Source organism: Xiphophorus hellerii, chromosome 12 (genome assembly GCF_003331165.1).
Source record: "Xiphophorus hellerii strain 12219 chromosome 12, Xiphophorus_hellerii-4.1, whole genome shotgun sequence".
Lineage (NCBI taxonomy): Eukaryota > Metazoa > Chordata > Actinopteri > Cyprinodontiformes > Poeciliidae > Xiphophorus > Xiphophorus hellerii.
This window is the reverse complement of record NC_045683.1, coordinates 29,269,853-29,296,391: the sequence shown is the minus strand read 5'-3', so window position 1 is coordinate 29,296,391 and position 26,539 is coordinate 29,269,853. Positions and strand designations below refer to the sequence as shown.

At 42.1% G+C, this 26,539-nt stretch overlaps 1 protein-coding gene and 1 long non-coding RNA gene across 2 annotated transcripts in view; one reads left to right on the top strand and one right to left on the bottom strand.

The window, feature by feature from the left end:
- zmat4a (zinc finger, matrin-type 4a) overlaps positions 1–26,539 on the bottom strand; it is an 88,600-nt gene that overhangs the window by 19,176 nt on the left and 42,885 nt on the right. The window contains exon 4 of the mRNA XM_032579172.1: positions 10,250–10,406. Within this exon, the coding sequence (XP_032435063.1) occupies positions 10,250–10,406 (157 nt within the window). The remainder of the gene's footprint in view (positions 1–10,249; positions 10,407–26,539) is intronic.
- LOC116730151 (uncharacterized) lies at positions 11,781–25,896 on the top strand. Its single transcript, XR_004341268.1, has 3 exons — positions 11,781–11,792; positions 13,885–13,889; positions 25,838–25,896. It is a non-coding gene; the product is annotated as an uncharacterized LOC116730151 (long non-coding RNA).

Sequence of the window (26,539 nt, the reverse complement as noted above, 5' to 3'; positions counted from 1 at the left end):
ACAAACCGGCCCATTCCACTGGTTCTATCCATCTTGATGGATAAAATAATGTAAAGAAAAAACAACACCATCCTGTTTACACCATGTACCAGTTTAAACTCAGACATCCACGGACCATTCACACACTGCTTACTGGGACGCAAAGTGGTTTGTGTCCTCTGTGCTCCTGGAGATCTGGATTTGTGGATCCCACTGCTCTAAAATATCTACCAAAACATCAACGCACTAAATAAGAAGCTAAGCTACGAGCTGCCTTACAGCGACTTACCCCACCGAGTTCTCTAAAAATAAAAGGATACAGCCAGTCGTCAGGGGTGAAACCATAAGTTTGTCTTAGCAAGCAGAAAGGGAACAAGGCAAAGGATTTAACGAGCTCTGATCTGCAACGCTGGAACAGCGGCCGCGGCCCCTGTGATTGGAGCCCTCAGAATAACAAGCTGTTATCTTCATTAAACGCCTGAAGAGGAGAAGCTAAATTCTCCTTGGCAAACGGAGGAAATGGCCCGTTCTTCTCAAGGCGGGGGCCGTTTGTGCTTCCACGCATGGATGACGCCGTTAACCCCAAACACCGCCCTGGGCCCCCCGATACAAAACCGCACCATCAGCTCAATCAGTTTTAACACTCCAGCGCTCAGCTTACCCTAAGTCAACATTTAGTGCTGTCCCATTACGTACCATTACACCAGTCAACATTTCAAAATGGCAAATCCGGTGAAAAAAAAAGAAGAAAAAAAAAAAAGCAACGGGAGGCAGACTGTGAGGAACCTTTGCTGTCAGCTTCTGGCTGAAGCTTCCCTCAGCAGCAGCGGGCGCTCGGCTCTGCACAGCTCTCATCTGAGGCTCGGTGGCTGTAGGGCGACCTCTTCAACTAACTAATGCAACGTCAGACCACAGTTAGACGCTGCAGTCGGTTCGGCGAGCAGCTTTAATGCCTTGTTCAGAAAGAATGGCAATTTAGCTCAGGTATTATGAAATCTGCAGTCTTTAAACTAGATGAGACGCATCGTGACCAGCAACGCGCTGGCAGTTACCTGGCAGCCCGGGATGACAGATGAAAACAATACAGACGCTCTTCTGAACTCACAGGGAGGGAAATATTTACTAAATCCATCACAGAACATAGACAGTTATTGCAGTCAGCAGCGTGATGTGTGAGCATGCATGTCTCATATTTATAGCATCTCGTTTTGTAAGCGGAATTTGAATGATGCTGCACATCATCATCATCATCATCATCATCATCAACTAATTTCAGTTCGGTGGATGTAAAACAATGCACGTATTTTGCAAGGCGGTTGTTGGTAATTGCCATGAAATGATTTGATTTGCATTCGTACAGAAGGTTATTAACCATGAATTCTGCAGTCTTGAGACATTTCTGTAACTACAGGGTGTATTATATTTAATACGCAGGGGGAGATGTGTTATGATTCTGGCAGACAGCCAGGCTTTAACTAATGCTATTTTAAGGTAGATTTACAGTTGAAGCTTTAAACTGGGTGTGAGGGCGTGCGCACTAATAGCACCTTTGTGCCTTGACCTCACTTCCTGTTGCAGCGCCTGGATGTTCACCTCCAAACCTTTGTAACTTGGCCTGAATGTCAAGCGCTGCTCTCACTCAAAATGGACGATTTGGAAGTTGTTCATGTAAAACAGGTTTGCCTGCACCAGCATTGATATGATCCCTCTATGACGGCTCATTTGTGGAGAATGAGTATAAAATGAGACAGGTAAGCTGTTAGAAAAAATAATAATTTATTCCTCTAGCTCCCCCCAGTGATCCAACTGCAATTTGCAGAAATACATCAGTCCCGATCAAAAACAACAAATCAGAGGCAGAAGGAATGTCTTAGCAGTGTCAATCAGGCTTGTGCACGCACTGCTCACACCCTTTCCCCACACAGCGTGTACCGCTGCTCGAGCTCGAGGTCGCCGGTGTGCTGCAGCTGTGCTGATGGCGGGAGAAACAACCTGATGTTCCAGGAAAACTGCGTATTTATGGCGTTCTGGACTGGCTCCGCTGTGAGGGAGGGGCCGTCAGGCGTGCTTGTTCAAACTTACAGTCCACAGTTTTCTCAGAACGTCCTACTATATCTTTAAAAGCTGACGCGTGGAACTGAATCATCCTGTCTGGTTGCCTGCGCCTGGTTGCACACTGAGGGGCTTTCATGTGATCCAACCCAGGATAATAACAATTACATTAGAGGTTAGTTTTTCAAATAACTGATATGTCCATTCAACCTTTTCCCAGCACCGGCTCCAACACACCCACCCATCCGTCTTAAAGAGTCAGTGACTGACAGTTTTGTAGGTCTCTACCTCCACTATTACATCATTACTCATATTTAATAGGTAAGGTGAAGTAAAGGTGAATCTGTCTAAGCATAGAAATGTGATATTGGCCTAAAAGTGTTGAAAGTCCCGGCACAAAGCCAGCAAATTTAGGGGTTCTGTCTTCTAGCGTTAAAGTGGAATATAACAGTCATCCTTTTCATCACTTGTGGATGGCAACTCTCTCTTGTGGTGCCTTCTGTCTCAATACTCCTGTAAGCAGCTGAAAGGATTGTTCATATTTCAAGTGCTTTTGCAATGGAACTTCAATTCAGCATCTCTGTTTTACAGGATAATGGTGAAAACACCGAAGTCTGCTACCAAAGAGGTGTGCTTTCCAAAAGTTGAGTTTAGCTTATAGTGTGTAGCAGAAGATTGTAGTTATTTTCCCCCCAAAATAACTACGACGGACTATTAGCTGAAGAGGATCCAGCCTCCTCTGCACAGCAGCTTTCCTCTGTAAGGAGTGAGAGGGAACTCTTTCTGCTTTTTGTCAAAGACAAAACATAAAATGTAGTTTTTAAATGAAGGTGTTTATTATTAAGGGAGAATTCCTGTGTGAAAAGAAAGCGATCCCCTCTCCTCCATTAGTTATCGCTCTAAAAAGGTCCATCTGAGGTCATTTGGTTAATTTGACATTACAGCCATCCTGATCCAGCCCTGAGTAAAACAGACATAAACAAAAAAAAAAGAATAAATACAGAGATGCCCACTACAATTTAAAAGTTCAGGTGGAATTAAGTCACACAAATAATAATTGACATAAACTTGGACCTAAATCACGGCAAACATGACTTGGAAGAAATTACTTGTGCAAATCTCTAAGTAAGTAACAGATTCCCAGTCTACTCTACTTGTCTATTGCAACAGTTTGGTTTTAACCTGCAGTTTCTCACATTTGGTGTGAAGATGACGGCTCTTAATTAATACGAAATGCGTCTGGAAGATGACTGTTTAGTGTCATAGGTAAAACCTGACAGCCCATCAAGACATGGAGGAAATGAAAAAGTGATGCTCGTCATTAGAGCCGTGCTGTTTTAGCGACCCGCCGAGCCTTCGGGGAGGGTTCAGCTCCATTCAGAGTGCAGGACTACTCCTCACCCCAGAAGCAGATGGTTTTAGCTCAACACTGCACCGGCTGCGTTAAACACTCTGGATGAGAAGTCCCTTACCACTTTATATTACATGTTTAAACATCAGCAAGGGGAAGCTGCAGTTTACTATGCTACCACACGGAGGGGCAACCCAGAGGAACACAGCCTAACATGGTTCTTTATAGTTTAACATCCATTCATCCATCCATCTGGGGATGCACGATATTATTGGCATGTATCGGTATCGGACGGTATCAGCCGTAAACTTTAATGTTGGACATCGGCCATTCCGTCGACATAATTCTCTGATATAAAAGGCGTTTTTATATGACAAGCCAGGGACAATGAGTCCTGCAGCTCAGCACAACGTCATAAGAAACTGTAATGTATTGATACACGACTGACGTGCTTTTCACTTGTTGAGTTTAGTTTTGTGAAGATTTCCAAATTTGCACTATTTGAGTGGGACCATTATCTTAGAGAGAGCTGATGTCATGAATAAACTTGACATTAAACATGATGCAAGTTGAAAGTGTTACATGAAATTATAGTTTCAGTAAGTATGTATAGTAAAATAAATATCGGTCATATATCAGTTATTGGCCAAATGAGTTTTAGTATATCAGCATGTGGTATATCGACCAAAAATCCAATATTGTGCATCCCTATATCCATCCATGTCCGTACCTTCAGAGGGTGTTTGCCAATTTAATTCTAGACTATGACGGTACACAAATACCATTAAAAAAATCCAAAACAAACAACAACAACAAAAAACGCAATATAGCAAAGTCTGGAATTACTGAGGTCCAGTTTGGCCTCATCAACATTGAGTGATCGGCTTTCAAGCCCCCACCATGCATACGTAAATGTTCTATAAATCTAAAAAAACCCAGACTAATCAATCTGATAAAACTACAGCAACGCCCAAAATAAATCCAGTTTAATTGTTTCATTAGCTGCAGACAAGACTTTCAACAAGGTTTACTGGAAATCTCTATTTGCTACATTACATAAATTTGGATTTGGACATAGTCTTTCGTCATGGATAAGATTACAAATGGCTCTCCTGATGTCTGTATGAAAACAAAAAACTGATATTGTTAGAGCTTCAGCCCTCAAAGAAGCACCCAACAACCACACCTCCCTAATTTGATGACAAATTGAAAAGAGCAACACGAATGGCAACAAGAGGCAGAAATTTAAGGTGAACTCCGAGGCACATCAGTGCACCATTCGTTGTTTGTCTGAGGTAAAGCAGTACACTGCTGTTGAAAGCAAATCATAAAAAAAGTGAGACTGGAATTTGCCACTGTGCATACTGACAAGCTGCAAAGCTTCTAGGAGAATGTCCTTTGAGAGATGAGACTTTTTAGTAAGTCACATCAGCTCAATGTTCACAGATTCAAAAATGTAGCATACCAAGAAAAAAAGAAACAGACACACACACACACACCCACGCACGCACACACACACACACACACCCCATCCCTGTTGTGAAACATATTTTCATTCTGGGGCTGCTTTGCTTCATCTGGCACAGGATGTCTTAAATCTGTCCAGGGTACCGTGAAATCTCAAGACTATCAAGGCATTCTGGAGAGAAATGTGTCGTTAGAAACTCGTCTCACTTGCGTCTTCTAACAGGATAATGACCCAACATACGGCCAGAAACAAACAACAATGGCTAAGAGCAAAAGATCGGACAGGTCTGAACCGGCCTGCTATGAGTCTTGATCTAAGTCCTACTGAGCATCTGCTCAGCATCAGAAAGTGGGATTGTTATGGTTTAAGGAAGTTTGAATTGTCTTTGAATCTAATAGAACATGGTGCATATTTTGAATTAAAGAGTTTATTTGTCAATGAGAATCAATCATGGAATCGGTATCGATAAACTCATCAATTCCCATCCCTACACTCAACACAACAGTGGCTGTGTAAAAGGGAGCAATTCACATAAATTCATGTGGCTGATGTTATGTAGAATAATCTAAGTTCTGGAGCTGCTTTTATCTCACTGGCATCCAGCAAGGCTTTAACTAAACCACCTGTGTTGGATTGGATTGGTAGTGTCCATTATATGTGGGATTGTGTTTTTGGTGCCAGCTGGCAGGAAGAGTTAGACCCAAAAGACCAGATCAACAGGACTATCTGCTGACATTGCTTATGTAGTAATCAATATCCCAGAGCTCCAGGTGCGTTGGATTTATCCACCAGGATGTGTCTGGGGGCCTGAACAACAGCGGAGCTTTGATTAAGTTTCAGAGCATAAAACCAGCTCTGTCCAAGAGGCTGCGCTTGTTTTATTTCCCATTAGCAAAGAGCAACACACTTAACATTTTACTAATAAAACCTTAAAGCCTTTTGTTTCTGATCGTAAAAGTTAACTGTGCATACGGCTTCGTAATGGAGTAAAATAATTCAATAGATGCTAAACTTTGGTGACGGTGGACACTGCAGATGTCACAATCAAGGCCGTAGAAACCCCGGAGAGAAAAAAGTGAAAAACATTTGCAAACGTGAAAGTTTTCCCCTCATCTTTCATATTTGTTTGTTAGTGGGGAGAGACCCAGGTAGCAGGGTGTCAGCTCAATTGATGGCTGAACCAACCCCCTTTTTTTGTTTTTGGCTGAGCTGGTGCTTCTCCTGTTCTGAACCATTGACCACAGATGGCATCCTTAATGACTGCGTCTGTCACTGACACATGGCAGGGAGAGCAAAGAGCATAGTGTGCTGTCAGAGCACTACATCATCACACAGCCTTCGGAGCCAGTCTGACTCTAGGAAACACAACAATGTGCTGCATATCTGAACATTTGCAATGCTAAAATGAGAGAATCCTAGTGTGTTTCTGGCGTATTTCATCAATGAGAACAGGGAAACTTAACGTTGACGTTTGCCTTAGGCTCTATAGCAGGTCATCAAACCCACGCCTCGACTTTATGATGTGTCCCTACACACCTGAATCAAATGATTTAATTACCTTCTCAGTATGTAGTCACGTTCTCCAGAGTCCTGCTGGTGACCTCACTATTTGACTCATGTGCTGAAACGGAGATGCATCTAAAAGTTGCAATCCTTCCCTTGAGGCCTGGATTGGAGAACCCCTGCTCTACAACATCTCTGTTACTAAATATGTCTCAGCTGGCATTTTTTTGCTTTCTCTAAATATATGCATTACAGCAGACCTCTGCATATGGGTCACAGAATACTGGCCTATTCTGGGGGATTTTTTTTTTCAATAGAGTATATCTGAAATATCTTGGTTATGCATTTCAGGTTGACGTGTACACAGGCAGCACATTATCCTCATTTGCTTTCTAACAGATATAGCCTGAGAGGAGGAGCTGTGTCTGGAAGGCGGAGCTATGTCCACTTGGGAGCGTAAAGGATTTCTCAAACAGGCATTAAAGAATCGAGGCAGTAAAAGTACGTTTCCGATGAAGAAATATCACAACATGATGCAAAGCTAAAAAAAAAAAAATTGATTTTAGATAATACTGCCCCTTCAAATTTGATCAGTTTCTTTGACACTCATGTATCCTACCGTTGTCTGATAAGTATTTGTCGACTCTGTTGACAAATACTCATCAGAAAGAGTATTTGTCTGTCGATGAGTACTACTCGTCTTATGTCGTCATAGATGAAATAAGAGAAATGAAACACTGACCAACACTTTGATGCACTTGACAAAATGTAATGTTTCCTGGTTTGCTGTCTTTTGTGACTTTGTATGCTTTTTTTTAAAGGTTTTGTCGGCTCTAGAGGCCTTTATTTGAGAGTGATCAGACAGGAAAGTGGGCAACGAGAGAGCGAGAAGACATGCGGCAAAGGTCATCAAACCGGGAATTGAACCTGCAACGGTCGCACCGAGGACTCAGGCTCTACCAATGCGCCACAGCAGCGCCTCGCATGCTTTGTGTTTTTAATTCTCTTTTAAGCACTTTGAACTGCCTTGTTTCTGAAATGTGCTATACAAATAAACTATTGATTGATTGATAAGACTCACAAACAGATGCAGTTTTACTGAAAGGGATCGTGCTACTAACTTAACAGTAACTCCTGAAGCAAACATCATCTTGACAAGAACTATCATAGTGGTTGTATCACTGCATCTGCTTATACTAATAAAACTCCATTTGCCTCTCTTTCAGCTTTTAGCTGTGAAACATTTACAGGCATAATGTCAGGTTCTTAATATTTTAGCTGTGCAGGACGCCACGGTTACACACTTCTCTCACGGCAAAGAAGTGTGAAAGGATAAATCAAAGTTTCAAACTGTGGTTTCGCTCCATTTTTCTCAATCCCCTCAATATGCATAGGAATGTGCAAAATAGGGGACAGTTTGGCCCTAAAGTACCGAATAAATTAATTCAACACAAACTCTGCAACGAGAACAAACAGCAAACGCTGTTTTTCTGCATCAACTTCTGGTTCAATCACTGCCTGAGAGCATAAATATTTCAAGCTGCCGAGTAGATTTAAAGAGAAGCAGAGAGATCGATGCAGAGCCCCGGGATAAAAATGAACAGAGCCCAAAGGTGAACGAACGGCAGGCTGTGAACGCAGCACAGCGAACCGGCGCAGAGGTGACCCGAGAAAACACCGGCTAGGGATTTCTGCATGGTTTCATTTAGGAATGCATCTTTTAAAGTGATTTTTTTTCTTTACAAGAAAAAAAAGCAAGCATACTGTAGACCTCTGCTGGTCTGAAGATGCAGCGTTTTTGTTTTTTTGTTGTTTTTCTTTTCTATCTTGTGCTTCACTTTGAAGTGAAAATTCTTCGGTGGTTGTGCAGCAAGAGGAAAAAAATTCGGCTCCTCCTTTTTGACCAAGACGTTGGTGCTCCATTAAGTAGATTCGGTCTCACCACAGCAATAAATGAATACATTTAGGACGGCTGAACAATGCACGAGCTCAGACAAACACCACCATCAACGCGCAGCGCCTCAGCTGCGCCGAGAGCAAAAAGTAAAAACACGGAGCTGTGAAGTGCATATAAATGACCCGGTCAAGCAGAGAGCCAAGAAGCGCTCGTAAACAAACAAAGCTCACGGCCAAACTCTGCACATACACACTGCTGTGTGTGTGTGTGTGTGTATGTGTGTGTGTGTGTGTGTTCTCAGTGACTGCCTTTCACACCAATTTGACAGTAAAATGTTTGCAGAGTTTCTGGCTTCGTGTTAAAGCCCTCACACCCCGTGACCTTTGCTCATTATTTCCACAGCTGCCGATTTGTAAGAAGATTAAAGGTGAGCAGCTGCTGGTGGATCACAATTACGCCAGCCTTCAGTCACCCCGAGGTAAGAACAGAATATCCCTACAACCTTTGTGCTCCTCAGTGGGCAAGCGACGGGCAAGTTGTAGCATGTGAATTTACACAGAAAGCAAGAAAACAAAATATAAAAGCAGAACTAAGAGAAACATAACAGACAGTAAAAAAAAACACATTTACAACGTCAGAAAACCCTGTTCAGGGGCAGTGTGTGATTAAAATGGAGTAATTCACTCAGTGATTGGAGAAAAGCAGATCCTTAGCCAGATGTTAGGCAGTAATGAAAGTTTCCCCATCATTTCAGGAGTAAAGTGGTGAACTAATAGACTGACAACATGAGTACGTTCCAACAGCACCAGCAACAATTTGGCCTGTAATTGTCACAGTTCGTGGATGTTTCGCATTTTGGGGCTGCAGCTGTGTGCGTCATGTTTAGTGATAAAAAGACCGAGCCGGTACGCAAACAGGTACTGATGAGAAATTTAAGAAATTTCTTTTTTTGAAATTATAAAACTCAAGAAGAAGTTCAAGAAGAACTGGGACTTGGAACGGGGCAAGGAACTAGACGTGAACCAAGGTGTTAAAACAGAGAGTCTGGCGCTGAAGAGAGAAAAATCAAGAGCTTGTGTGAGCGGCAGGACAAGTGAAGCACATGAGGAGGATTACTGGAGAGATTGTTCTCCATAAACCCACAGCAGCCACTGTTCCTCTGTTCCACTGGTTTCTTTGCTGCAGCATTTTATGTTGGTGGATCTTCCAGATCAAACAACTTTATACAAGCAGCCAATCACAGTGAATTACTGACTGCTGAGCGTCCACATTAATATCAAACAGATGATGTAGTGAAGTGACTGGCATTGCAAAAAGCCGTGACAAAACACAACAAGACAATAATTAAACATGTTGATGCTGTGTGATAATATATTCAACTATAAATAGCTTCTTCATCATGACACTTTTTAATCCAGTCTAGACTGTATGATGCATTAATCAACTAAAGGATATTTGTTTTAAATTATTATTTTGCTTTGTATTTACACCAATCTCAGTCCCACCTAGCAATGGGGTCAACCACACCTATCAATCAATCAATCAAATTTTATTTGTATAGCACATTTCAGCAGCAAGGCATTTCAAAGTGCTTTACATCATATCAAACACAGAAACACAATACAACATAGAATCAACCACACCTAGCAACGGGGTCAACCACGCCTAGCAACAGGGTCAATTACACCTCCTAAGAGAGACATTTCTGTTGACTCCTCTCTCAGCAGTTAGTTGATTCACACATAAACTAGGATTATTTGGCAGGAAGCTTTAAGATGACATAGAAGCCCAGATTAATAGTAATATATGCAATCATAATACCAGACAGGTATTATGTTAAACCTTTCACTGGTTTATGACACATGGACATTGTCCATTTTTTATGTAAATAGAGAACATGGAACAGCTACATTAAAATTGCACGGATGGATGGATGAACGTTTGGACAACACAGCTCCTCCATGATTTATACTCGGAGCATTTTTACCATAGAATATACCTTTGGTTGTGATGGCAGGCTGTTCTCCCAGCAGCAGTTTGAGCCTCTTAGCGTGGATTTTACCCTGGTAGTGAGACTGTGCCACCACTGCTGAGGTGAAGGACATGTTGCACAACGTGCAGCACTTGTTCTTGTCCACGTCGCTCTCATCGCTGCCCTGCAAAGGAAAAGAAAGGAGCCAAAATTATCTGATGGGTGAGGCATGAACCCAAACTTCAAACAAACCAGGTAGCAGTTTTGAGAGGTAGACGTTGCCATGGAGCCCGTTTCCCACCCATAATCAGACTGAGACCGTCTTTACAGGAGAGGCAATGAGTGCAATCTGCTTTGCTTCGTCACCTCATTATTTTTTGTGGGTTTAATGTCCTCTGAAAAATGTTATTCTGTTTTATATGAAATAGGAAAATTCTTATAGGTCATAAAATAAAGTATAAAGTAAAGAAAAATGAAGGTCATAACAAATCAGAATATTGACCACCTCTTAACCAATTCATTTCTCCAACATTTTGTTGAAACTTTTTTAACATAGCGCATTGAGCAGTCGGAAAAAATAAACTCCACATGCATGCAGCTAGAATTAATACGGGGAACTGTAGATTTATTTATTTTGCAAAATGTATTCATTAAGCTTTTTATAATTAATTGTTAACACATGCATCTATCATCGTTACAGTCATTATTAACACATCTATCCACACCGCCTGCCAATTTAGACAGTATTCAAATTAATTAAAAAAGCAAATGTGAACAGAGACTTTTTTTTGTTGTTGTTCTTTATTGTTTCACATTTTCATTAAGAATGCTGGAAAAGAGCCAGAATGCAAATGCTGCCAGCTGGCACCGACTCTGCAGAGCCGTTAAACACTTCAGTCTTTCCTCTCTTCTCTCAAAGGATCCAATCTGGGATTTCAGCAGTACTCAATTACTTTCAGCAGCACTCCATCACCTTCCCCCGGCCAGCAGAAAGACTCTTGTGATCTCGGCTTTAGTCGATTAGTGGAACTTTTCCCTCTCTGTTCTTCAGAGACACAAAAAGCGAAAACGAAGGGATTGGTCATCACTCACCAGGCTGTTCAGGGGGGAGAAATTTACCGTTTAATCTGATATTTTCTGTCAGTTTTTGAGACGACTCAAAAACTGATTACATTTTCTGTTCAGTAGAGATGCACCGATCCCATATTAATATCTGCAATGGTCCCAATATATATATTTTTTTAATTCTAGGATCAGGTATCGGTTCCAATGTGCCTAACCCGTAAGGGCAGATCTATTCAGTCTAATTCTATGATTTGTGTCTGAGCGACATCTTGCGTTAATATTTATTTTACATTTTATTTTGAATTCCTAATTGCACTTTCTGAACCATTTGAAAGGCTTTTTGTAGTTTATTTTTACATGTTTAGCCAAAGTGGTCAACCTGTTGTTTCTCCCAGTTTCTTTATCATTTCTTTCACATTGGCTGTTTTACTCCTAATTGCACTGATTGAACAGATTACAGTTGTGTTGTTTTTACCTGCTTGACCAAGTTTGTGAAACTATTGATGTATTTAAGTCTGCTGTACAGGTGCAAAGTTATCAAATGCATTCATATTTTAGTACAACAATGTCTGTGTTTAAAAAAAAAAAGAACCATTAAAAAAAATAAAAAAATCAGGACTATTTTTCTGTATTGGATTGGTATTGCCCGACACTAATCAGATATCTGAATCCAAGTAAAAAATGTGGATCAGTGCATCTGTCAAGAAGTGCGGTGTGGAAGGCGGTGAGGCAAACGCTGTAGACCCAGGTTCAAATGAAAATGAAGGTTTATTGTAGAGAATAGGCCACAAAAAGTCCAGCAGCACGGCAGAGCAGAAAGCCAGGGCTCAGCACCGGTAGCAACTGGAGGCAACGGATGGACAAACAACACTGACCAGATGCATTGACAAGGACCCGACGAGGAACGAGGGCTAAATACACAGAGGGTAATCAAGGAAACGAGACACACCAGGGAACAATCAAGGGGTAAGACAGGAAAACAGGGAGACTCGGAGACAGAAACTCAAAATAAATACACAGAAGAACTCAAATCAACACAGATCACAACAGCGTCCCCATAAACATTATTGTGAAGTAACTGCATGCAAAAATAAGCAGAGATCAAAAAACAAACTGTTGATCAAAAAAACACAGAGCTGAAGTTCCTAGTACACCAAAAAGGACACCGCTGTCATTTTTCAGAGAAAAGCTCAATTATATATTTTTGTGTTTAAGACTTATTAAAAAAAGAGGTAATTTAATGCTAGCTTTGGATAAAACGTTTGGCTCCTTCTTCCTCTTTTAATTTTGCCCGGGACCGGCGAGTGACGTTCTCCGTGGGCGACGTGCAGCGACGGCGTGCTGCTAAAACGAAACAACAACAAAGCGTGTTGACGTCACAGATCACAGAGTTTAATCTCATACAAAGCAATGAACAACAAAGCTGCAGAGGAACAGAGATATGCATTTTCTCATAAAAAATAAAGACACACAAGGGGGAAGACAGACAAACACAAAACAAATACAAAAAGGCAAAAAATAGCGGCCGCTCTCTCTCTCTGTTGGCTTGCTGACCTGTACTTTTAAAATGAAAGAGGTGTTTCCCTATTTAATGTATGCAAAGAAGGCGTTCCTCGTGCTGACCTATTAGAAACTCCCTCAGCACTCAGAAAAACTTGGAAACTCCCCTCATTATGGCAAAGGTGTCTGCTTTTTATCTAAGTCAAAGGGCGGACCACTTCGCGCTCATCTCCGCCTGATACGGGCCGAGGCGCCAAGAAGTCTCTAACCCCTATCGGCCTGTAAATTTTATTGCTCTGTGTGTCAGCGGGGGAGGAAAAAGGCCCTGCTTCCCCATGCTCAACAGAAAACTGTTCCAAACAAGAGCGTTGGCCATCCCTTTACACATGTCGCAAGACCAACTGTATTAAGCATTAAAATCAATCACTTTTTCTTAACAGACTCTATTTTTATCACAATGGTTACTTGTCATGTTCCTCATGACAAGTAACAAATTTCTTTATGCATGGATGGAGCAGCCTTCCGTGTCTCGTCTCGCACACGAAGCTTCACTGATGATTAAATCAACATTAAACCAGGAAGCCAGAGCTTGTGGTGGTTCCTTCCATTCCCTGAAATTTCCATAAAGTCTTCAGAACATTTATTTTTTTAAACTTGTTTTCTTCCCTCTGCTACTATTTGCATATTTGACAAGAAATAACAGCAACCCAACAACCGTCGTAGGGGGAAAAATGGTCCTGAAGAGACTCGGTGTTGACGGATGTGTCGGAACAACGGCGGCGACTGAAACTCAGAGCGTTCGAGAACGAGGAGAGTTTCTTCTTGTGATATGCTGGTGCCCGGAGTAACCGAAACCGCAGAGACAAAAAAAAAAAAAACACACACACACGAAAAACAGTCAGACCAACAAACCAACCATGTAAATGTGGAGAGAATCATTGAATCATTTATAATGGTAACTGGGTTGCGTTTGCTTCGACAACAAAACAAAAACACGGATTGAGACATGAATCATTTTAACTCCTCTGCTCCTATGAAAGCTCTCCTGTGTGACCAGGTTAACCCAGGTAACACTTTGAGGTTGTTCATGGCAGCAGACAAAGTCCCTGCTCTCCACACCGTTAGGAATAGCGGCCGAAGGTCATGTGACCCATTGATCAACGTCTAATTTTATGCGACGTGAAAGCATCTATTTTGCCTCACACTCAAGTTGGAGGGTAATTACGCTAATTAATGATTTAGGTAATGATACACTCGCTTAGAGAGGCAGGTGAAATAACTTTAAGTGTCCTCTTTTCTTAAAAAAAAAAAGAGGTAGAGGGCACTTCACAGTGGAGCAGTTTTATGTGATAGAAGAGAAGTGTTTGGTTCAAACACAAAAGGTTCCCCTCAGAGGAATCTAGATTCATTGTGTGGGAGGTTCTGGACTGAAGAGAGCAAACGTCCAGCTGGTAGATGAGCTGGATAAATAAGCTGTTATTTAGGTGATTCAATAAAGAAAACCTAACATTATTTACATTATTTCAAATGTAGCTATTTTTTTTTTATCCCACAGAACAGAAATGTTAAGAAACTCCAACGCTACCAGACTTAAAGCTGCAGGACATAATTGTTACAAAAACATATTTGGTTTGTTGAAACTGTCACTATGTCATGATAGTATAAGAGACAGATGAAGGTGGGAAAAAAGACCAGTGCTAACTAGGAACAACCAATCAGAGCCAGAAGGCAGGTCTTAGAGCTGTCAATCACTCACATGTGCGCGCCACTCCCCCCTTTGCTCTCCGCTACGATACAGTTTTTCCCCTATTAGCTTAGCCTGTCATGAATGCTAAGGTTAGTTAACATAGCCACTGGTGAAACTGGTTTCCTGTAACGGTGGGTTGCTTTGCCTCCATTAGAGGAGGCTTCCTCCACCTAGTGCGTAATCAATCACGAGGTTGATTACGCAACTGTTATATTATAGCCAATGAGAGCTTTCACACTTCTTCTGCAAAGTATCTCCGCACTAAAATCTGGCAATTAACGGAAGTCATTCTCATGCTAAAAACGTGACTTGTTGCAAATATATATTTGTACCAACCATGTGAATGTGGAGAGAATCTCTCCACAATTTTCCTTTGACGAAGGAAAATGTCATCGTTCCTTCTTGACATTGTGCTAATATTTGATTATTTGATTAGCAGCTCCTGGTTACGTCTTTCCCTCTGAATTGCTGTGGAAGGAACAAGCAACACTTTAAATCGGTTTTCCAGTGTCAGTCATGGAAAAGTCTTTCCATCATGACTCAAGACATAAAGAATCTAGTGGCGGACAAATAGACTATCCAGTAGCTAAAGTTATTTTAGTTTCTTTTTCTGAACTTTCACTCTCAATGTTTTACTGAAACGCTGCGTGTTGTGAGCTGCAACACTGCAAACAACTCCAATGTCCACAGGGAGAAAACCGCAGCTATTCCCCCAAACAGAGTGTGATAACAGAGAAGCTCTTCTGTGCTGTGAGTCATTCTGATACACACACACACACCCACACCCACCCCCACACACACACACACACAACCCCTCCTCCTGCCCTTGGTCTTGTCCTTTACTAATTCTCATGTAGAAACTCTCTGGAGCCTCCGTTTCTTCAGCCACCAGGGATGCATCAGGCGCAGAACTCCATTTCATATGAAGGATTTCACAGTAGCATTCGCAACAGGAGATGAGATGCTAGCCTCAAACAGGCGGGATCCATAATTTCATGCTTAATTAAAGCTGTATAAACGAGGGGCTAATTGCAGAGGAATGTAATTAATGGAGCGGTGTAGGTGTGTGTTCCCAGCCTGACAGTCGCAGCATCACAGGCAGACAAGAGTCTCAGCTGCATTGGACTTTTGAGCAGAAGGCGTCGCAGGACAAAAAAAAAAAAAAAAAAAAAAAAAAAAAAAAAGATCTTGCTTCTCCATTTGTTTCCCCAGAACCTCATGAGTCATCACAAAACCAAACACACGCTCTGCCTCGGCTGCCGTTTGTAGCGTAATCTCCGCTCAGCAATGAGAAATAACAGAATTCTGCACTGGTACAATGTAGGTCTCTGCCACACTTCATAGAATATGTAACTAATGGAGACAGGAAGGGAGAAGGTGGAGGGGAGGGGATGGGGTGGAGGCTGAGGGGAGTTGGGCTTGTTTCTATTCACATGAGGCTTAATAAAATAATCTTTTTGATTTGCAGGCAGTAGATTCTCTTTGCTGTCAGCGCTGTGCAGCACATTCTCTTCTGGGCGGAAGTAGAACCTCGTGTCCCTCGCCTCGCTCTGTTTGCGCCATAGTAAAGACGTGTGACGTCTCACTGCGTCGGGCTGGTGCCGTTTGTTTTTGCAGCCCGGTTCACAAATGGTGGTGAACCCACACCCTCCCTCCTTCCCCACCGCTGGGAGATTCCAGCGTTTTATTCCTCGTCGCTAATCCGAGCGCCGCACCGGCCCCCCCAGGGTGACGGCCAGTCAGAATCTGGCCGGGCCCAACCTGGCTCGGCACAGGATAATGTCTGGGCTAAATCAGGAGGCCGGGAAGCTCCAGCTACTCGTGTGCATGTCCCCTGAGGTGCACAGAGAAGAAATAGGACAGGACAAGATTTTAAAAAAATAAATAAATAAATAAAGACTGGCTCCCAACATAGCTGTGGACAATCCGGTGTTTTCCTGCCAAGCGAAGCATGCAGGCAACACTAAGCAGACACTATACCCTACAGCTGCTGCAGCGCACACACAGTGAAGTGACCTTCATATTAAACCTGCAGGCCAAACCAACAGCAGGGGGGAATACATCCTGGTTGGTCTCTTTGGATTAATGTGCAATCGTTCAAAAAGCTGTGGGAAAATGTTAATGTACGTTTTTAAATTTTAATAGAAACATGCCAGGCCACCAATGAATGACATTTTTCCTCTTTAGCTTAAGTGTGATGGATGGCTTGTATTTTGTCAGCCTTTTGGCAGTGGCTGCTTTGCCTTGCCAAGACAGTTTTTTGTTTTTTTTTTACATTTTTTCTTATTTGCAATCAACTTTACGCCAAAGATTTGTTTATGTATTCAAAAGTATACAAGTAGCCTGGACCTTACTGAGACTCAGACCTGTGGATGCTTTCAAGACACCAAAGCAAACAAACAAAAAAAACCCATGAAGTGGAGTCTAACTGATCATCACTGCTGGTCTGCTCCTGGGCGGACTGGCCATCAGGCATACCGGGCATTTTCCCAGTGGGTCGACAGGTTTGGGACCAACAACCCTAACATTTTATTTGCTCAAAACCAATAGATCGGCAGCCCACTAACACCGGCCAATCACATTTAACACCAGCCCTTCTCCTCATGTAAGGAGGGATGGATGCATTTGAGTGAAAAACAGTGATCATAAACTACTGTTAATATTGTTCAGTCCCTCCAGCTCCTCAGAATTCTGTGATTACTCTCTCCTTCAGGTATTTCATACTTCAACATCCTCTCTGACCTGGACTAAGTCCGTCTCCCAGTCCATGGGCTGTCAGTGCATTGCAGAGTTATGGCCAGGAGAACCAGCGGAGCAGAAGAAGGGCAATCTGCTGGATTTCCTCCCGTTTAAGTGAGGATCAGGTAACCCCTTGTCCAGAGAGCCTTTTATTATTATTAATAATTCTTTATTTATGCAGAAAAATCCCTTGAGATTCATAATCATATATGTGCCAACCGTTGCAGAAATGTTTCCTGAATTTAAAACTTTGGCCAAGGTGGCACTCATGCTTCAACGTCAAAGCCCTGATTCAAGATTCTGCACAAGCAGGTCAGGAGGAAGTTATGCCGCCAAAGTTAATTAATCACTGAAGTGCAATCATTTAATTTAATAGTTTATATGCAGTTAATGGGGCAAGAATAGAGGAGACTGGGGATCCCTGTAAATCTGTTTTGATTCACCAGGATAAAAGCTCCTTCAGGTTAAGGATCGCTTTCATAAAAGTGTTCTGGCAAATGGCACTGCTTGAAAACGCCAAGTGTATCTCAGACTTCACGAGTTAGTGTCAAAGACACAGACGTCCTCACTGGGGTAGTTTGTAAACTACCACTTTACTTTTCACAGTTCTGACCCACGGTGTTGGCTTACCTCGTTACTGTAACGCAACAAAATGTGGAACTATGCAAACAGTTTTGCAAGCAACATAACATAAATGTAACCCTCCATGAATAATGTTTCAGAGTCAAAGGAGGACGTTACATTCTTGTCTTGTTCAAGAGGCAGTTCTTGGTAAGCCAGCTACTGATGACCCATTTTTCAAGGTGCTTTGATATTTCTAAATGAACTCATTCCGGTATCAATTTTTTTCTTTCTGAGAAAACTGCACTGCGGCTCCCAGGGAGTGTACGTTTCTATGATTTTCAATTATTCAACATTTACGCTGTGTGATCTCACACACTTCCAGTTTCCGGCTGCATATGGCAACACTTTTCACTATGAACTGCTCCACTTCCCTCAGATATGCACGCCTGGGGTCCTTCTTTGTGCTGACCTCTGCTCTCAGAGAGAGGCTTTAGCCAAATCACGGCCCTTTAATAGATACTAAGAGCAACAATTCACATGAAACCGCTCTGCAATGAAAAGTGGAGGCACTTAGGGAAGACAAATGGAAGAGTGAGGATTATGTTTCAAAGAGACAGGAGCTGAAATGTGACGTTATGAAGGTGAAACCGTATTCCACTTTCCTAAGTCTATTTTTTAGTTCGTTCCAGCTGAGGAAACATATTCAATACAAAACCAGCAGGACTGAGGAGGTGTCTTGCTTTTTCAGAGCCACGAGAAAGGTCTTAGAGCTGTCAATCAGTCTTGTGTATGTGCTACTCAGTGTGCCAATATCGGAGGAACAACGTACCGTTCCAGGAAAACTGTTTATCTGCCGTCATTGGTGGCCATGCTAACTATCCTTAGCATTCATGGCAATACGAGAGTGATTAACAGCGCTAAGACCCTCCTCCTGGCCCTGATTGGTTGTTTCTGACCAAGTGGTGTGTTTCTGTAGGTGGTTGTAGAACCACAGGAAGCTGGAGTTATTTACAGATCATGTGTGTCACACAAAATATCAGGTCACAGTGACGGATTAAAGAAATATGTAAAATCCTTGTTTTTGTAAAAGTTGCAAACTGCAGCATTAAAATTTAAACTCATGACTGTAAGAATTACTTAAAAAGAAAACATTTGTCGACTGTGACGAAATAAAACATGGGAGACAATAAGCTATACATTGTCTACAATTCTCTCCGGCTGTTTAAATTATGTAAGCAAACAGCACAAATGTGCAAATAACAATCTGCACCAGCATTATAGACGTGTGTTGCATCTGTATGCAGTTTATTCTTAGGCTGGCCATCTGTAGCTCATTTCGTACCCTTTAATTATATTATAATTAAACAGAAATCCTTATGTTTGAACACTTTGGAGACAAAATTAAGTTTTCATCATACTTTGCTGAATTTATTTCTCCCACCGTGAATATTGTTGAATTCATGGATTATGTCAAAACCACATCCTTATTGCTGGATTTATTATTTCACAGATCTGGTCCTGGAGAAGAAGAGGAAGGATGCTTCGGCCTTCTGGACGAGAGAGAACTTAAATCTAGACAGGTCTTCTTTCTTTGTTTTTTTTTAAAAATGCGTTTAGGTCATGCCTTTGATTTAATGTGTTACATGAAATATGCCGTGTGTGTGCGCGCGTGTGCGTGGGAGTGCAATCTGCTGGATATTGCTCAAGGTGGGATTGAGGCAATGAAGCGCAGGACCACAATCACTTCTTGTTCAGCGGAGCCGGGGCAGACAACTGTGCCATCTCGAGTGCGATAGCTCCGTCAGGATCCTGCAGTGACGCTGACGGCCTGATTTAATCAGAACTGGCAGCTGAATAAACTGGCAGGCAAACACCAGAACCACCAGATCAACTACACAAGTCTGCACACATGAATATGCATATGGGATTTACTGCTGCTAGCTGAACCGTGCCAATAAAATGCAACACACACGCTATTTATATTTGACAAGTTAAAAGTTCAGTTAATGTGGAATGCCACACATCTTTTTAGTAACACTCGTGTACCTTTGAATAATTGAGTTCAAGAAACGTCTCGGCATGAATCGAGCTTTTTTTATGGCTGTATAGAGATTTATGTAGTCCAGAGCGCTTTACAAAGCATTCAGTCACTCGCACACTGATGTGTGTTTACATGTGTATTCCACCGAGATTTAGAAAGCACTGTAAATCCTGGAGTTTTTTAAATCCAATTTCTGTTTGATTTTCACTTTTGGACTTCTTTTCTTCTGCGGAGCGGGGAGGAGAAGTGAAGCTGAAAGGAGATAAATAACTCTTTACCAGACAAAAGTATGAGCTGATGATGTCACAAAAATGTCATTGATTTAGTCAGGAGATCAGACTTCTCTAAATCAAATCAGAATAAAAACCTGACCTGATTGAGAAAAATGGATGTCGTTTTTGGATTGAGTGGTGGAAAATAGTCCTAATTCAGTTGAAAAAACACAAACAATTTCCCCCCAATTTTTTTTGTAACCCAGTGTTATTTGAAGCATTAAAGTGTAATATTTAACAAAAAAACATTGGAAAAAATCTGTAAGTAATCTCTAATATATGTCTATGGCAGTGTGACAAACTCTATCAAACAAGCTGTAAGCAACATAACTGCTCTGTCTAGTATCTGACAACTGAATTGGCAAAGCTGTCAACAACATATTGATTTCCTGCAATAAATTTAAACCCCTAATTTAATTGGCAATCTAATTAAATTAGGGGTGGCTGGACGTGTTCTAAATCTACAACTGCAATTATCATCCCTCAGGGCTTGCATGCTTTATGAATCACATCAGAACGGCATTTCTAAATCTTTTATGAAAATCTTATCGCCTTGTACAACCTCAGAGCTTTCTTTTTCTTTTTCTTTTTTTTTTGCAGTGTCAAGGAAAATAAAGTTGTAGTGCAATTCTTATGCAACCATCCATATCTGTCTGAACTTCATTACTCTGCAGAAGATTAAGTAGGATGTGAACACAGACACCACAGTGTCAAAATAAAGCGACACAACCGGGGTTTGCAGTTAAAAGCTCCATATTTGATACTGTTGATCTTATTGGCGAGTTTTAAGTTTCCTAGAGCTAGCGAAACTAGCTCTAGTTTCGCTAGCAGTAACAGAGCGAAACTTTTATTCTATCTAGCCAAAACTAATCACTTTGGTAGAAAACACGATGAACCAGAACCCTATACTAGAACACGTCCAGCTACTTTTCTCTAATCAAGAACATGCTACCCAACTTCCACCCATCCCCCACCTCAACATGAGAGCAGGTTATCAAAGCGACTAGCATAACCGGCAGCGTGTCCAGTTGTCAGATGCCATTAGACCAATGGGTCCATATGTAGGGCTGTGCCAGGTCAGACACACTCCCAGTGTCTGGAGGCAGAGCTGCTGAGTATATTTTTAGATTGTGCCACCTTTTAAGCACAGCCTGGTCGCATCACATCTGTGTAGTTTAAGTGTAGCTCTCTTCCATCATGACAATGTGCCCTTTTACGAAGGGCCTAAGGTCGGCCCATAGACCCAACAGTGATTTACTGTGACACTTAAAAAAAACACAAACACACAAAAAAAACGAAACAAGGAGAGAACCAACGTGCAAGTCTCACACTGGTTTGGTCAAAACTTTTCCTCGTTCTGCCAAATCCAAATGAGATGGGGACATTTTTAATTGGGTTATTTTTCATCTCAATCTGCCTGTGGTAACAGGAATCAGGTTGCTCTGACTCGTGTAGGGCCTAACCTGCTGCTGGAAATTAAAATATTGAAATGAAATGACACCTTTTAAAGTTGCTCCACTGAAGGTGATCTCTGAACGTGTCATTGCTGCAAGGAGATTCTTCCACACCTGTATTGCGCATTTAAAACATCTATTAATGTGTTTAGAGCTCATTGGCGCTCCGGCTTCCTGCCACAGTCTAAAATATAGTAAATAAAGTATATAATACTATATAGTTTAGTGTAGTATAATATAGTAAATAAAGTATATATATACAGTATATATATATATATAAATTACGCTACAGATCTATATATATTCATATATAGATATATTGTTCATCTTTACATGTTAAATAAATAAATACAAGTATTTCAATATTTAGTCATTATTTTGTGTGTAGTTTGAGTCATGCAGAACTGATCTGACAGTTTCCATAGCAACGATCAGAAGCACCCCCCTGCGCAACTGGCTGCTAGACTTCCTCACCGACAGACCTCAGTCAGTCCGGATTGGACAACACACCTCCGATGTCATCACCCTCAGCACAGGCTCCCCTCAGGGCTGCGTCCTGAGCCCTCTGCTGTTCACTCTGATGACACACGACTGTGCCCCCAGGTTCGCCACCAATCACATCGTGAAGTTCGCGGACGACACAACGGTGGTGGGCCTCATCAGAGACGACAACGACCTGGACTACAGAGAGGAGGTGGAGCAGCTGGTGGACTGGTGCAGAGACAACAGCCTGATCCTGAACGTTGACAAGATGAAGGAGATGATCGTCGACTTCAGGAAGAACCGGCCCAGCCACGCTCCACTGCTCATCAACAGCTCGGCTGTGGAGGTGGTCAGCAGCACCAAATTCCTGGGGGTGCACATCACAAACGACCTCACCTGGACTGTGAACACCACGTCTCTGGTCAAGAGGTCACAGAAACGCTTGTATTTCCTGCGGAGGATGAGAAGAGCACACCTGCCCCCGCCCATCCTCAAGACGTTCTACAGAAGCACCATAGAGAGCATTCTGACCAGCTGCCTCTCTGTGTGGTGTGGAGGCTGCAGCGCCTCTGACTGGAAGAACGTGAGGAGGGTGGTGCGGACAGCAGAGAGGATCATCGGGGCCCCCCTTCCCTCCATTCAGGACATTTCATCCCAGCGCTGCGTGTCCCGAGGCCGAAACATCGTCAGTGACCCCTCACACCCCCACCATGGACTGTTCTCCCTGCTGCCCTCTGGAAAGAGGTTCCGCAGCATCCGGTGCAGGTTCACCTGGTTCCGAAACAGCTTTTTCCCACTTGCCATCAGACTGCTGAACTCTTAACTGGACCGCACTCAAAAACTGGTCTCCACTTCATACCTTGCACATGTACAGAGCTAAATAACTTCTATTTTACTGTCAGTCCTGCACTTTATATTTTATATTCATATTTATATTCATATTTTATACTGTATTTTATTTTATTCTGGAGTAACCTCACAACATTGGAACCTCAAAACATTGTCCTGAGCCGTATGCAACGAAATTTCGTTCTGTATACACCCTGTGCATGCAAAATGACAATAAAGTCAGTCTAAGGACCCTGCCATAGAACTACAGTGAGTGAGTGATGAGGTCATAAATGACCTCGTGTATATCACAATAGATCGAAGAAGTTCTGAGGCTTTGAATGCTAGAATCTCAATGCACTGAAGCATTTAGGATCCAGACGGGTCGTCGAGAATTGACTTTGTGTTTCTTAAGGATATTTAGTGTGGTAAGTATCGAGGTCCGATGCTGTTGTTTGGGGGGGGAGTGGTGCGCCGCAGTACTCCGATGTTGTTTTGTTACTCATTCTGCTGCAAGTTGGCTCAATTTTGAGCCGGTACGCGCAAGACGTAACCGGTAAAATCCGGTTTAGGATTTTCAAAATAAAAGATCCGGAAGTAGTTCATTATTTCTTGAGCGGCCCGGTACCAATTGGTCCGCGGACCGGTGGTTGGGGACCACTGGTCTAAGGGATCCATCCTTCTTCCCTACGAAGAAAAACCCAGCACCCAGAGGAGAGGAGGAAGGACGAATTATGCCAGCGGCCAGTGAGTCTTTGATATATTTTTCCATGGTTTCATGTTCAGGACGTGAAATATTGTACAGGCGGCTAGTGGGTAGTGGTGCTCCGGGGAGAAGATCTATAGCACAGTCATAAGGACGATGGGGTGGAAGAGAAAGAGCTTTAGTTTTACTGAAAACCGGTGTTAAATCATGGTATTCGGCTGGGATGGAAGACAAGTCGGGGGAATCTACTTCCTGTACTTCTGACAGTGTCGGGCCCAGAGGAACTGCTGAACGGAGACAGGTGGAGTGACAATTAGCTGACCAGGATTCTATATGCATTTTGGACCAGTTGATGTGTGGAATGTGTCGTTGTAGCCATTCAAAACCTAAAATTATGGAGGAGTTAACAGTGGGAAAAACAAAAAATGAAATGTATTCGCTATGGTTACCGGAAATGATTAAGTGCAGTGGCTTAGTTCTGTGGGTGATCTGAGGAAGGGCTTTGCCATCTAAGGCCCTCATGCGCAGTAGAGGACGCAATCCTTACTGTGGTCCACCATGATTGTTGTTTTCATTCCCACATCTGCGTAACAAGACACAAAATACAAAATAGTGGCATTTGTCGTATATCAATGACGTTGGGGTCGGGTGAATGCGACCTGCCTATAAAACCACAGGTTATTTAGAAGTTTACTTTAATAACTACCCAGATCATGAATCCATTCATTCTGGAAAAGTCCCAGGTCCATCATAACCTTGTATTTCTTCATCTCTCATGTTCTTGTACTTTGGTGCATGAGTATTGTCTTTATGGATTAAATTGTCAGCGCTGCCTTTGTGGCTTCAGTCTGGGCCAAACACTATCCGCAGGCATGTAAAGTACAATAGATCAATCGTGCATTTGTAGTCTAACCTCTGCAATAAAATACATCCTCAGGTACAAACAAGACACATTTGAATGTCAGGGACTAAATCCTATTAGCTGAGTTTTCCGTTGCACTTTAATTTATTTGTCAAGAACATTTACACTAAGTCCTTCCACAGGATATTGTTCACAGAGGCCCCTGCAAAACATAAACAGTCCGGCTTATAACACAGTGAATCCAAAGCTGCTATAAGTTTAGTTTATAAGGCTTAAACTAAAGGCTTAAATATATTTTCATTAATTTCTCCACTGCACACAGTTTGATGAAACAAGATATTGATAGTGTAAATATTAAACTGCAATTATAAATGTGAACTTTGGTCTTTACATATGACATGGGTTTGTGTGTCACATAATATTGACACACAAACCCTTTTAGTCATAACTATGTTTGATTTGTTATAAACAAAAAGGGACAAGACTTTTATATAATTATGGAATTTCTATCAAACCTTATGAAATGGTCCATTTTACATTATGCATGTTCCTAAGATTGAACAATCAATCCATCCATCCATCCATCCATCCATCCATCCATCCATCCATCCATCCATCCATTTTCTAACACCCTTGTCCTTAATGGGGTTGGGAGGTGCTGGTGTCTGTCTCCAGCTAACATCTCCAGCCTTCCGGGCGAGAGGCGGGGTCACCCTGGACAGGTCGCCAGTCTGTCGCAGGGAAACACAGAGACAGACAGGACAAACAACCATGCACACACACACACACACACACTCATAAGGAGCTGTTTCCTTCATCAACATGTCCATTCAGATCTGCTCTCATCACCACTTTCTACTCCATCAAGATCCTTCCAGAATCTCTTTCTGTATTACAGCCAGCCCGTAAATTGACCCAAATTTCCTTGATTTAGGGAGAACAATGATTGGCGGATACTTCCATGTGAAGCAGATATTATCAATTGGTCTCATCAACCTCGAAAAAGGTGTAAAAATCAACGACTGTCTGCTCTCCTGTGAGAGAGGTTTGACTGTTGGCCCCGCCCACCAGGTCATGCCGTCAACAATAGTCATCCCACTGTTGCCAACTCAGCGACTTTATAACTACATTCAGCAATGTTTCAGAAAACAATGATTGGCGGATACTTCCATGTGAAGCAGATATTATCAATTGGTCTCATCAACCTCGAAAAAGGTGTAAAAATCAACGACTGTCTGCTCTCCTGTGAGAGAGGTTTGACTGTTGGCCCCGCCCACCAGGTCATGCCGTCAACAATAGTCATCCCACTGTTGCCAACTCAGCGACTTTATAACTACATTCAGCAATGTTTCAGAAAACAAAAATCCGTATTGACCAAAATTGGGATTGGCAGGTCAGACTTCTTAAAGATAGGTAATCAGTAATCGGACAGATTATTGATCCACACTATAATAAAACAGCTTAAACCTCGCTGCCATTCAATCAATCAACCAATCAAATTTTATTTGTGTAGCACATTTCAGCAGCAAGGCATTTCAAAGTGCTTTACATCATTACAAACACAGAAACACAATGCAATATAGAATCAATAATCAAAACACGACATTAAGTCAAGTTCCATCAATAAATTTGTAATTGATTACATTTCAAATACAATCCTAAACAGGTGGGTTTTTAGTTGAGATTTAAAAGAAGTCAGTGTTTCAGCTGTTTTACAGTTTTCTGGAAGTTTGTTCCAAATTTGTGGTGCATAGAAGCTGAAAGCTGCTTCTCCTCGTTTGGTTCTGGTTCTGGGGATGCAGAGCAGAACCAGAACCGGAAGACCTGAGAGGTCTGGAGGGTTGATACAACAACAGCAGATCTTTAATGTATTGTGATGCTAAGCCGTTCAGTGATTTATAAACTAACAACAGTATTTTAAAGTCTATTCTTTGAGCCACAGGGAGCCAGTGGAGGGACTTTAAAACTGGTGTTATGTGCTCTATCTTCCTGGTTTTAGTGAGAACGCGAGCAGCAGCATTCTGGATCAGCTGCAGCTGTTTGATTGATTTGTTGG